Consider the following 13984-nt stretch of genomic DNA (forward strand, 5'->3'; position numbering starts at 1 on the left):
GGGGCCTCTCCCCCTAATTTTAATTGGATAGGAGCAAAATAAAAGAGCAGTTGGAGCCCAGAGATCCAACCCATTAGAAGTTATGGTAGGGCCCACACTGAAGCCCAATAATTCCCCCCCAAATTGCCCTCTTGTGGGCCAACGCCTTTAGCCATCCGCCTCCATATGTGGGCTCTCCTCTAATTGTTCTTTTTCTTTTCACAAATCAACTGCTCTTTGTGTGATCAACTTATTATGAGTTAATTGTAATTTAAGATATTCCTGGTATAATAGATTTTATCCAAAGGTGGATTTAGGAATGGAACTGGGGAGGACTGGCTCTTAGATCCATTAGTCATTTTAACTCTCATTTTTTCTTAAATAGTCCAAATTTTAGAGTAAATTTGGGGGAGGGCTAAGACTAGCACGGGCTGCAGCCGTGCCTGTCCCCTGACATCGCCTACCCCCGACATCTGCCCCTGATCCTATCACACATACAATCATACTTAAATTGAGTAGAATTATTTGATTTTAAAAGAAATCTTTTATAATGTATATTTTTACCCAACCCACAGAGTCTGAAATAAAAATTACAAGCTTTCAAATGGGCCATAGAGAATATAAAGATATTTCTTTTCGACCGTAATTTTTCGTCTGAGTGTTAACTTCTGCCACGTAAAAGTTGGGCTTTCATTATTTGTGGGCTTTTGTCGGAGGGCCCACACCAATGACTGAAATGAAAAGTTCTCTAAGAAACCGTAAACCCGGGAAATAATCATTTCTTAGTATAGAAGGATGACAGTGCCATCCAATCATAGCACTACACTTGGCGTTCCATCTTATCCACACGGCGACTCATTAATAATTTAATTATGCACCCAAAAAAATTAAATACACCAAATATACGAGGCAAAATCATGCATCCAACGATCAAGATTTAACCATGCGAATTCATAATTTTAAATTTGATTAAATATCTTTTTAAATAAATAAAAATGAACGAAATACAAAATTATTATAGATAGCCAAATATTAATCACAAAACTTATGTGTAATTATTAAACATATCACATTAAATTATTTTATTTATTTATAAAAAGGTTAGAAATAATTTGGAATTGTGATTAACTAACTAATCTAAACAATAATACATATCAATTAATAATTACACATTTATATTTGATTATAATCTAAATAATAATAATTACACATTTGTCCCACCCAATGATTGGGGAAACACGTAATTGTGGACTCTTGATTGTAGCCACTACATAGTCTGTGAAAAATTCTATATTCGATAATTGGTCATTGAGTTCCGTAATTAACTTCTCTTGATACAATTAAGGAACTGAGCACTAAGAATTTTAAAGTGAGAAATTTTATTTTTTCAAGAATAATTACACATTTATATTTAATATAATCTAAACAAGAATATAAGAGATCGTTGTACTCTCTTAAAATACAAAACAATTTGTTTCAAGCATAAGATCAAAATATAGACAATTACATATGGATGATCACAAAATTAATTTAAGATGAGAATCATCATCATCATAAACCAATATTTTTTTCGAAATCATTTTGCCTCTTCCATTATTAAATTAGTATATTAAAATTTATATGTAACAAATATTATTATATTCTCTTACTATTTGACCGATGAATATTAGAGATATTATGAATTTCAATATATTTAGATAATAAAAAATATTAACAAGTTATATTCTTTATATGAAAAAAAGAAAAAGAAAATAAAGCGGCGCAAGTGGCAGAATTATGGGGAAAGCAAAGCAAAGGTGAAGCCAAAATGTGAGAGAGAGAGAGAGAGAGGAGGGGGGCTATAAATACGAGAGTAGCCTTCAAAGTCGCTCTCAGTGGGAAACTAAGGCAATCCAAGAAAGCTACTGTTCTCCTCCTTCCCATTCCACCAATCACCATTGTTATTCTTGCCATGCTAAATTAACAAATCAACTTCCGACTGATCATCCATCACAAGATCTTCTCCGTCCGTCTAATCCATTTCCCTCCAAATGGACTCACTCAACATCGTAAACCTTAAATTAGAGAAGGCCACCGCCATCTTCAGCAACCGCCGGCTGCAAACCGTCGCGATTCTGTTCCGGTTCATCGAGCTGTTCTTCCTTCTGATCGTGATCTCTCGCTTCTCCGTTCAACTACCTTCCTCCTTCAACCTCTCCGCCGAGTACTTTCGGCCTCTAGCGGCCGTCGTCTGCGGTCCAAAATTCGTGTTCCTGATCGGGAACGCCATTGTCCTCGTCCTCCTCCTGAGATCTGGATGGCTGAGAAGTCCAGAAAGCGCTGAAAATAAACCTAGTCTGAATTTCGGTGAAGAGTGTGTTGACAACAGTTTGATTAACTATCAAAGGAAAGAGAGCAATGATACAGTTACGGTGAGGATTCGTAACGACGGGGAAAGGAAGATCAGCAGGAGCAGATCTGAAAACTTGAGCAGGGAGGGCGATGAGAAACTTCGCCGGCAACTGAGGCGGTCGGCCACGGAAAGATGCCTGAAAATTTCACCGGCGGTGAATTCGTTTCGGGAGGATGAGATGAGCAGCGAGGAGTTCCGGCAAACTGTGGAGGATTTCATCGCTAGGCAGCAGAGGTTTCTGAGGGAACAGGAGCTGTCAGCCACGGATGGCCACTAGTACTGGCTCCAATGAAATTCCCTGTTTTTACTCTGTTTCCTTGTTTTCTGTCGATATCTTAAGTGCAAATATAATAATCTTGTAAAAGTACATAATCTCTCTAAAAAGACGTCTATTATAAATTAGTAATCTGAATGTATGTTAAAAACTAAATAACTAAACTGAAAAGTATGTAAAACTTAAAAAGAGCACAAATTTAAAAGTTTTCAAAAATAAAAAGGTTGAATATAAAATTATTTCTCTTCCTAGAACTCTATAAAATAATTCCAATATTAATTTTAGTTTAAAATCTAAGAATCAACAGAAAATCCTAATTTGGGATCAAATTAATGGAATTTATCCAAAATATAACGTGTGTGTATATATCTTAGCCTTAGGAAACACAGTTTTGGAAACTCTAGAAATTTTTTTCTTAGGATTAATGATGAATATTATTATTAATCAGTGGGATCACTGCACTAGATTTGATCTCATTTCAAAAGCACATTTTGTAAAATGATAATTTTAATCAACCTTAATCCCAAATTCAGCCATAATTAGTTATGTTTCATCAACTCTATTGCACTTAGAATTAATCCGCTCTATTGCTAAAAGTATGGAATAGTCCTAGAATGGAAATCATCTTGGAGCATTTACTTCATCAAGATTCCAATGCTCAATGGTTTCTCCTTTTTTCCTTGATCCCACAAGTTTTATTGTGACAGAAAATATATGTATTCTCACTTGTTAGTTACTTATCCTTTTGAATTATCTGGTTCAGATTTAAGAATATATTTGAAGAATACAGAACATAAGAGGTTGTTGTAGATTGAGAGGGAAGGATTGTCATTTATAGATAAGCGCATCTTCGGCATATGTTTGGGAATTGGGACAGGAAGAGAAGAGGCAGTTGTCAACTTGTCATGTGGGAGAGAATACTATTCTAAATTCCTGTTCATGGAAACATATCCTGTACTAATATAAAAGGAGAAAAATTAAAAGACTTTGATGCCAAATTTTTCCCTTTTTCCCTTTTGTTATTTTTCAAATTTCTATGAGATAAACTTATAACTACACACCCCAAATAAACAAGAAAATTTGTGTGTGAGCTTTGTCTTAAAAGTAATAGGGAATTTTGAAACTTATGATTTTCACCTTTCTAAGTGTAAAGTCGACCCCCAAAGCAGATTCATTGGTTGGACACGTGAGTGTGAGTCAAATTAAGTCCATGCACAACATTGCTGCTTTCTTCTTCTTTTATAGACAACATTGCTGCTTTCACACGTACACTTTTTCAGTGAACTTGTGGTGGAACACATGATAATATTGCACGATATAAAATATAATAACATCATGAACAAATTTATAATTTTAACCTTATTCTCATCTCATACTTACGTAAAACAAGAAACTTGTAGGTAATTAGACTAAAATAAGAAATTCATTATCTAACACATTTTCCCAAAATGCTAATATAAGTCTTCTGAAGATACAAGTGCAAATTGGAGGTAATAAATGCAAAAAATCTAACGGCATGTTGAAAATCAACAAGAAATATGAACATATAAAGCCAATTTTAAACCTTAAAATATGAGATGGTATGAGAAATCTATTCTAGTTTAGAAGATGAACCAAAAAAAAAGGACTCATTTGACCAGGGCATTTGCACCTCTCAAAACGATTCAAATATATATACATATATGAGCTTGTAGAAAACATAATAACATCCGTGTCTTACTATATGACTATATGAGTGCGGAACACTTACAATTATGCCACGAAATGTATTTGAATTGATAAAAATGCCCACCGGTGCAACAAAATAGTTCTTGCACATTCACCTTTTGAACCATTTTGAGGGCAGCACAGTCTTTTACAATCTCCCAGTCTTCCATGCCACACCTTTTGAGTCAGAAGCAATTCTACACTGCCATTTTCATTTCTATTTTCTGGTGAGGATTGTAACTTATGATTTTAAAATCACTCGCAACAAAGGAATCTATATCCTTCTTCTCAGGATCGATCGTCAAGATCTGTGCATATACGTTGTATTGTTATGATAAGGTTGAGGCAATCAGAACTCAGAAAGGAGCAAGATGGCCGATCAAAAGCAAACGAAAAAAGTATCCAGTTTCAATGAAGCCTTTTGTTTGCCACAAAAATAAAAGAAATAAAAAGCTTCACAGAAAACAACTAAACATGCATTATTTCTAGGCACTGTACTTACTGGAAAAGGTCTAGGGGGTTTTTTGAGCTGCTCCTGCAAAGGTCTCACATGGGTGCGGTAAACATGAGCGTCCCCGATGACATGGATGAAATCACCAGGAACCAGATCTGTGCAAATAGGAAGGGAACATAAGAAATTCTTAGGTCATATAATTCAATGTCAGCAAAATTATGCTAATCAGACTAAATAACAGTAACTGATAACTATGAGGTTTGGGTGGCGAAACTGATTCAATGCATTCTTCCGTTTAACGCATAGCCTTAAATCTAATAAATTTAGCAAACACACAGAAACTGTTTATGGTTCCATAATGAGTGCGTTTCAATTAGTAGTGGCCCATTTACAGGAAAATTCTAACACATACCACAAACATGAGCAATTATGCAAGTCAAGAGGGCATAGGATGCTATGTTAAAAGGAACGCCCAGACCCATGTCAGCTGAGCGTTGATACATTTGACATGATAACTCCCCCTTGGCTACATAAAACTGCATCCAGGAATAAATAGATTAAGGAAAGGGAAAAAAAAGTTCAAATATAGATGCACCAAAATAAAGAACAAAGATGAACCGTTTTAATACTTACCTGGGCAAGCATGTGGCAAGGTGGAAGTGCCATCAATTTGAGATCAGATGGATTCCAAGCTGAAAGAATAATCCTGCGATCATCTGGGTTATTCTTAATCTTGTCAATTACATCTAACAACTGATCGAATCCTTGGCCACTGTAGTCGGCATGCATGTTTGTATACCTGCTTATTTATCATGAAGTCCCAAAGATAAAAACAAAAGCCAATTCTGATCATTGTATCCAGGTCAAAACAACTAAAAATTAAAATCCACCAACCTAGCACCAAAGTGTCTCCACTGGAAGCCATAAATGGGTCCCAAGTCACCTTCTTCTCTATCTGACAAGCCAATGCTAAAAATAGAAGACAAATATACATCAATTACATTGCAGAGGAAGTAGCATACATCTTAAGAGTAGCAATAACCCTTTACTTGCCTATCAAGGTAGTCTCTGGATGCATTGCCATCCCATATATAAATGCCTTTTTCCTGTAGTATCTGTCAACAAATTCAAACTAAATATGTTCTTTGTTTTTTCCTTTTTCTTTGGACAAGTAAATTAATATGATTTTGCTTCTGGCTACATGCTCTAAAGGCACAAACCCCAGGTTATTTGATTATGCATATCATGAGCCCTCAAGGGAATGGAATGTGAATGCTCCTAAAGAAGCTTGTAAATTCTCCTCAACGTTTTCCTTTCAGTTATATGCTGAAACTAAAATACTACCAAAGCATAGAACACTGACATCACAGAACAATACTAATAATCAAACCAGGGGTGGATATTGAATTAAATAAAATAACCTCCAATATGCTGAATCCCAGTCACCTTATATATCAAACAAAGGAAATAAGAAATACAACATGTTGTCCAAAAGTCTCAACAAAAATTCTTTACCTTGGCGTTTGTTGAACCACTTATGAACCACAGCAGTTCCTCAACAACACCTCTCCAAAATACTTTCTGTATATAAAGTGACAGAACATAAATCAAACCGTATGAAAGAACAAGGAAGTGAAATTCTGTGTTTTTTAAATCAAACTCACAATGAGAAACAAGAAGAGCTAATCCAGACAGGCCAAAACAGTACTTCAGGGAATTAGTAAAATCACAATTTGCCACTAAAAATGAACTAATCGAACTGAAAATGTACACATGCCTTAGTTGTAAGAAGAGGAAAAGACTTGCGCAAATTGAACCGCATCTGCAGAGCGGGAAAAAAACAAAAACATATCAATCTACCTAAATACAGAATTTTGAGCATCCTTTATAAGTGAATAAAGAGAGAGTTCCATATTTTACAATTTTAAGATTACCTGGCAACCAAATTTTGACAAAGTACCAGTTCCTGTCCTGTCATCTTTAGGATTGCCATTTAAGATGATGTCTTCAACCAGTCTCAGATACAAATACTCCTCATGTTTCTCAAATATCATCCTAGGCAGGAAAGTGAAATCCTTTACCTCAAACTTTGCAGAATCACACCTAGCATCAGATATCTGATCGTTGGCTTGACTAAGGGGTGAATTCCTGACACGAACATAAGTGGTGAAACAGTAGTGAATGTTATTTTCCATCAATTGCAAGGATGAGTACCATGGCTGAAATAGAGAGGTATCAATGGATGGGATGAAAGTGTCGCACTCAATGCTCGTCAGGATTTCTGTTATATGAATGGCATCACATCCAGGAGCATTGAGAGATTCTCTGCATTATAATGATAATGAGTTTAAAAAATAAGAAACAGGAGGATGGAAGAAGATTGTTCAACAAGAGTAAGAAATACAACCAAATGCAGACCTTAGAATTTGGCCACCTCCAATGACAAACACTTTCTCAATTGACAGACCATAAGGTGATGCTGCTAATAATCCCAAAGCAGTAGACATGCTTCCACAAACAACAATATTTTCCTTAGTTGCAACATCAAAACTAACAGAACGAGTCAGAATGACATTAAGGCGACCAGGTAGAGGTCGATGCTCCGGTGGAATACTCTCCCAAGTTTTTCTCCCCATAATGACAGCATTTATTTTTCCAGGATCTGATGTAATAGAAGTAACATTCTTGAAAAACTTGAGGTCAGAAGGTAATCTCCAGGGCAGTTTCCCATCCTTACCAATACCCATATCTTGAGTTGCAGCTACAACAACTTGGTAAGTCCTTGGTGGATTAGGATTTGCATTGAGATTGCCATTGGAAATGTTCACCAGTGTATCACCAGCCATTACAGATTCAAAAGTATGGAAGAAATTTGAATATGATGTTTCACGACCACAATTAAGCAACCAGCTTTTGTGGAAGCGCAATGGTATCTGAAAACCACAAACAAGTAAAAGACCAAGATTGCATTGTTGTAGTAACTAGGAAACAAAGAAAGCTTTCAACTATAAATTATTGAAAATTGTCTGCGGACACTGAGAGTTTAAGTGATAAAATAAAGAAAAAAGATAAAGTAGCAAAACAAGAAGCCCCAGGAAGAAAAATTGAGAAGCACTACAAAGACAACCAATGTGAGTTTTCTGCCAAAATAAGTCTTGTCTGCATTAAGACTAGTGGGCTTGGAAAAAAATTCCAAACCTAGTGTGATCCATGAACATGAAGTTCCAAACTGCAAGTTTAGAACCACAAATTTTCCTTTTTATAGTTCCTATTAGTATGGAAATTCAGCTGAAAATTCAGTGAAGCCATGTCACAAAACCACAAATTCAGAAGGGAAAACCATAGAGCATGTGTAGTTAGAAATAAGTTGGATAAAGAAGGTTTCTTTATAAATGAAAAATTTACCATTGGAGGGTGTGTATCACCTCATGTAGCCACCCTGGTTATCATATTTCAGAGGCAAAGAATATAACTCTCTCTCTCTCTCTCTCTTTATATATATATATATATAAAGAACAAGAGGTTCCAGAACATGAGTTCACAGAATAGTGGTTTTGGGAATCTTCTTTCAAACCTATAGTCTTTGGCAAAAACCAGTTCATATAAAAAGGTTTAGGTTTTGGGGGGGCCCTCTCAGTGCATACATTACATCACACATTCAGTATGTAACACTGAGAAGAACTCAAGAAACCACCCAGACACTCAATTTTAGCATGAATATGTCACCACTACAAGCATGCGAACATGTAAATGTCTCTAACTGCATTAGTTGTCTCTTCTCATTACAATATATGCATTCCCTAATTTGAAGTTCAAGATAAAAAGCAACTATAAGGGGTGTCAGATCTTAGAGATCTGACAAGGAATCCTCAAGAATTCTGTAGAGAATTCTGGAGAATTAGAGAAGAATGGATAGGGAAAGAGAAGAGAATTGAGCGTAGAGAGAGAGAGAGAGAATGGGGGAATTATAGAGAAAATTCAAGAATGAAATTATTCATAGCATGCATTTCATTGGGTGAGATTAGTTCATATTTATACTGATCTCACCAATTCAAGTGGGATGCTTCCCGCCAAAACTACATAACCGCCTAACCTCCTCATGCCAAGCATGTGTGCCCGGCTACTACTACTTCCCCTTATTTCCTGCCTACAATTTCATTTAGTAAGTACATGACAAGGGGCTTCTGCAAGAATGGACTTGCAGTACAGACAAATAGATACATTGAAAGAAGTTGCAGTAGTAATAGCAATTAAAGAGTTCCATAATTAAGGACATGCAGTGCAGGAAAACAGGTGCACCTAAAAGTCTTCTCTACTCTTGCATATTTTCAGAAATTAGTAATAAATATTTTTACTTAGATAGGTCTAATATGGTACATAATAAAAACTTATACAAGTGGTGCTGAAAACTATGATTTCTATATACAATTACTAGAATATCTTCATTGCCCTAGATAGGTCAAATATGGTGTATAAAATGAATCTTATATATATGGTTCTCTGTAAGTAACAAATGCCACGTGCAATTCTCAGATATTCATTGTCACTGTTTAAAATTTTGTAACTGAAACTTTTACCTATATAGGTCTATTATGGTGCATAAAATGAATTCTATACAAGTGGTGCAGGAAGTTACAACTTTTACAGCAATTCCCAAAAGATTTTCATTGCCAATGCTTACAATTTTCATATATTTTACAAAAAGAGAAATATGAAACGGAAATGAAGATCCAATTAGTTATCAAGAATAAGAAGCATATGCTAAATAGCCTCAGGAAAGTTTTATCCAAGCACGGATTATTGGATTTACATCTAAAATGAAAGCGGAGCTCCTCAAGTAGAGTTGCGCTGCATAAGTGATCTGGCCAACCAGCTCAGGACAACCCAACATAATTCAACACCAGATTCATTTCAGATTTTAGGCCAAGCTAGCCTGAGAATGAACCACCAAATAACCATCAATACTTTTTTAGGTTAATTTGGAAAAGAAAATAATCCCCATGTAAAGCCATTATTTTGGGTTAATTGCCCAAGCTAGGCTCGTGAACTGCCATCGCTAAGCTGAGAAATAACCTAAGCATCCAAATTCTTATAAACAACAACATATCTAGTCTTTATCCCACTATGTGGGGTTGGCTACATGAATTTTAAACTTTCATGTATTTCTGTCTTTTGTCATATCTTCATTTAAGCCCACACACTTCATATCAAACTTTAATGTCTCTCCCAAAATCTTCTTGGGTCTGCCTCTGTCTCTTTTTTTAACTAATTGTTCCATTTCATTAACTCTCCTCACATGAGTGTCTTTTGGTCTCCTTCTCAAATGACCAAACCATCTTAATCTAGTATCTCTCATCTTCTCCTCGATTGGCACCACTCCTACCTTATTACGAATAACCTTATTTTTAATTTTATCTTTTCTTGTATGGCCACACATCCATCTTAGCATCATCATCTCCGCTACGCTCGTCTTTTGCTCATGTTGGTATTTGACAAGCATCCAAATTCTTATATCTTCTATTTTGGCTATTGGGTAAAAATATGAAAAGCAATTTCCGCCCAAGGCAAGACAACCCTATCTCTTTGAAATGAACCCCCTCCCTCAAACAATTCGCCAAACAATAGAGACACAATCTTTATGGATGCACATATCCAAAGAACCAGCAAAAATAGCAATTTTCACGAATCAAAACCGCGGAATCATGGACATTATAAACTAAACAGAATTCAGTATATATATATATATATAGGACTGAAACCACATGGTCGATTAAGGTTGAAACCTTCATGTCGAAACTACAGTGGAGAAACCACCAATCTCAAAAACTCTCATTCCCGCCACAATGGCAAAAAGAAATCACCGGTGGAGGCCTTTAATCATCGCCTACGCTGAGCAATGATGTTGGCAACAACTCCACCTGCTCTTGGTATCACCAACTTTAGGTCGCCAGAAGTTAATTTTCAGAACAGAAAATAAATTACTGGAAAACAATGCAGTAAGTCATTTTCCAGCCTTAAGCAAAAATAATTAATTTTACACGGAAAATGTAAAAGATATTTCTCGATAAAAATATCTATGCCGAACCAAATGGAGCTCAAATATCACACAAGTTTTCGGAAGTAATAGCTAAGCAACAACAGAAGACACACACAAAATCGATGCATTGAACTAGAGAAACTCGCATGAATTTTGGAAAGAAAAAGTTTAATCAAAATCTGTGAATGCAAGACTGCTCAGAATTACAACTAAGATGCGGCGAAAAACTGAAAATCTAACCGATCGGAGAGTGAAGCGTGAGCAGAGCAAAACTTGGAACCTTTTCTACCCGAAATTCACCAGAACAGCTTCGATCTAATGCTCGGAATTGGCTTCAATACAAGTTAGTTCTTCAACATTTGCAAACTTGAGTGATTGCATTGAGGGAAAGAAGGAAGGCGGCGAAAGAAACAAAAAGAGAAGGGAGCGAAATGATAACGTTAATGGTGATTGCCACGAAATGCTTTTTTTTTTTTTTCCAATTACTGTAAATACCCTTCGGATTACCTGGATTTACTACTACAACAACTTGAGGGCTGGCTAGGGATTCAATGGCCAAGTTATCATGGGTCCCGTTCCAAACCCATAAAATCCAAATCCTTTTATAATGGACCAAGACCCAACCCATTAGGTCCAAACCCATTGGACCCATTTTTTAAATGAAGCGGATCTGGACAGACCCCTTGGAACCACTTTAGTTGTCTCCTCTCCCAACTCAACACCTTCATCACCACCAATACTAGTAGTTAAATGACTAATATCAACAAATATTTTTCACGAATTCTGTTAAAGAAGATAATAAGAATTCTGAAATTAGTCATTTGTGTGAAGTGAAAAAAAAAAATTTGAATGCCCTATAATTAAGAAAATATATGCAGTCGCGAGTATAGTCAAAGCATTGTATCCCATCTAAACTGCCCACGCCAATTTCCTAATTCTATTCTTAATGTCATTATTCAATTATTCCCTTCATTTCTTTTCATCTTCTGTTTCCTTTAAGCAAAAGGCAGTGCCAGCTCTTTATGCACATTAGAAAAACATACAAATTTGTGCCCCAAACTTGTGAATTGACTACGTCGTCTTCTGTTATTCATATGCGTGACCTGTAGTATTGAAGAAGTTCAGCCCATTAAACTCGAGGAAAGTTCCTTACGGGAAGTTCTAGATAATGCAGCTTTGAGCATGCAGAACTCGTGTCTTTGTTGTAGTTAAGAAAGCTACTTCAATGTGATTTTTATACTTTTAATCGTTATAATCTGGTTGGGTTCTGATTGATCATGTAATGGCCTTTTATATTCTGATACTACATTATGCAGTCTCTTTTATGTGGGAGCAATCTAAAACTAAACTAATAAGAAATAGCAGAAGAATTGATATGATAACTATCCTTGAGATAAGGAGGGTTGACTAGGTCTAACCTAATCTGCACTTTCTCTAATTCCCTAGCTAGCCAGCAGCAGCACCACTCTAATTTTGGGTATTATATAAAAGCAGTATAGCTTTCTGGGTATTATAATATATAACGAAACTCATACCTTTATTATAAAATAAATCTTCAGAAAATTAAATATTCCGCAATGGCATAAATATAGAAAATGTATTCTAGTACTTTCAGTTTGTAATTTTAGCTTAAAAATCATTGTCTACTCATAAAGCATAGGAAGTATATATAGATGACTATATATATATAGTTGATAACAAACCCTAATCAAAGAAGGAAAAACAAAATCATATAAAACAGATCTTAGAAGAGCAAAACAAGGTTTGAGAGCGTAGATATACCGAGCAGATGAGGGAGGGCTCAGATCCAAGGATAATGGAGATGGCAGAGCGGTGCAGTGGCCGAAAGAGGCTAGCCGTGTCGGAGATAGTGACGTCGGACAGAGCGAACGGAGAGGAGGAAGATGGTTGGCGGCCCGGGAGATGGAAGCTTCGGGCTGAGCGAAGAATGGAGAGGAGGAAAATGGTCGGCGGTCCCGTAGATGGAGGCGTCCGGATGAGTGGAGAACGGAGAGGAGGAAGACCGTCGCCGGTCCCGGAGATGGAGGCGTCGGGTTGATCGGAGACTGGAGGAGTGTCGGAGATGGTCAGCGACGGCTGGAAACCCTAGTCCCCTTCTTGCGATTTCAGAGAGAGAGAGGGGGAGGGAGGGAGGGAGATTGAGAGAGATTGATTGAGAATGACAGTTAGAAGAATGGCGGGAAAGTTAACAGTATCCTACGACATTCAGGATGACTAGACCCATCGGGCAGGAATAATCATTCCGGTGCTCGAAGAGGTGGCGATCAACAGGAACCAAAATACCCTTAAATTCATTTATCGACTCATGAATGAAATTAATGCTTACCTGATAGGGTGTTATTTCTTTTTCTTTCGTCCTTTTCCCTTCATTTTAATCATTAGCAACCCTTAACAAAATATTCAAAAATACAAACCTAGGCACCACAAGTTACTCAACAAGGATGAAAATTGAGACCCAGGTCTGAGTCAAATAATCAGATAGGCAATATATCAATATCTTTTCGACATATCATAAGTTCGATTTTCATCCTATCCAGTGAGGTAATTTTATATTTATAATTTATTTTTTTAGTATAATTGAAAGTATAAATATTAAGAACCACACAAATACAGTCATTCTAAAAATAAAAAATGAAGGTAAGTACAAGAATAAGATGAAGATGGAAAGGTGAAGAGAGGAGAAGAAAAAACCCATGCTTCGAATATTTAATATAATCATTTTAAACTAAATTTAAAACAAATAATTGTTAAGGGTTAAGTTAGATCCATATATTCTAAATGGGATTATTTTTCTATAAAAGTAGTGCAGAATGAGAAAATAAAAATAAAAAATAGAATTAGTCCATATTGTTCTTTAAAAATAAAAAACAATATATGGGGCAAAGAATATATATATATATATATACTTGCTTGGTAAATGATAGCAGCTTTTAAAATCTAAATTAAATAATTCCCCTTACACTTTTATCATTAAAAATATTTCTCCCATTTACAACCAATTCCGAGCCTAAACAAGAAAAGTTTGAATTAGTTAAATCGATAATCAACTGCGAATGCAAAAATTTATATTTCATCATAAAATTCAAACAAAAATATAAATAAATAATAAAAAATAAAATT

The 13984-nt window shown here is 35.8% G+C and overlaps 2 protein-coding genes across 6 annotated transcripts; one reads left to right on the top strand and one right to left on the bottom strand.

The window, feature by feature from the left end:
• The first annotated feature begins 2009 nt into the window (after positions 1-2009).
• Positions 2010-2648, top strand: LOC127793580 (uncharacterized). Its single transcript, XM_052324362.1, has one exon. The coding sequence runs from the start codon at positions 2010-2012 to the stop codon at positions 2646-2648; it is 639 nt and encodes a 212-aa protein (XP_052180322.1).
• Positions 2649-4181: 1533 nt separating this feature from the next.
• LOC127804324 (bifunctional dihydrofolate reductase-thymidylate synthase-like) lies at positions 4182-12768 on the bottom strand. 5 transcript variants are annotated; one of them, XM_052341185.1, is made up of 12 exons: positions 11084-11329; positions 8854-8953; positions 7225-7739; positions 6741-7131; positions 6584-6628; positions 6322-6387; positions 5860-5921; positions 5701-5775; positions 5440-5605; positions 5219-5342; positions 4855-4961; positions 4182-4660 (listed from the first exon to the last, which is right to left on the bottom strand). In XM_052341185.1, exons 2-12 carry the CDS (start codon positions 8914-8916, stop codon positions 4550-4552), a joined length of 1725 nt encoding a protein of 574 aa, XP_052197145.1. In that variant the 5' UTR covers positions 8917-8953; positions 11084-11329; the 3' UTR covers positions 4182-4549. The 5 variants fall into 5 exon arrangements, with proteins under 5 accessions (XP_052197145.1, XP_052197152.1, XP_052197163.1 ...); XM_052341192.1 differs by lacking the exons at positions 8854-8953; positions 11084-11329 and adding an exon at positions 10590-11045 and having other exon boundaries at positions 4184-4660; XM_052341203.1 differs by lacking the exon at positions 8854-8953 and having other exon boundaries at positions 4186-4660; positions 11124-11323.
• Between the last annotated feature and the right edge of the window lie 1216 nt (positions 12769-13984).

This window comes from Diospyros lotus, chromosome 1, assembly GCF_014633365.1.
Source record: "Diospyros lotus cultivar Yz01 chromosome 1, ASM1463336v1, whole genome shotgun sequence".
Classification (NCBI taxonomy): Eukaryota; Viridiplantae; Streptophyta; class Magnoliopsida; order Ericales; family Ebenaceae; genus Diospyros; species Diospyros lotus.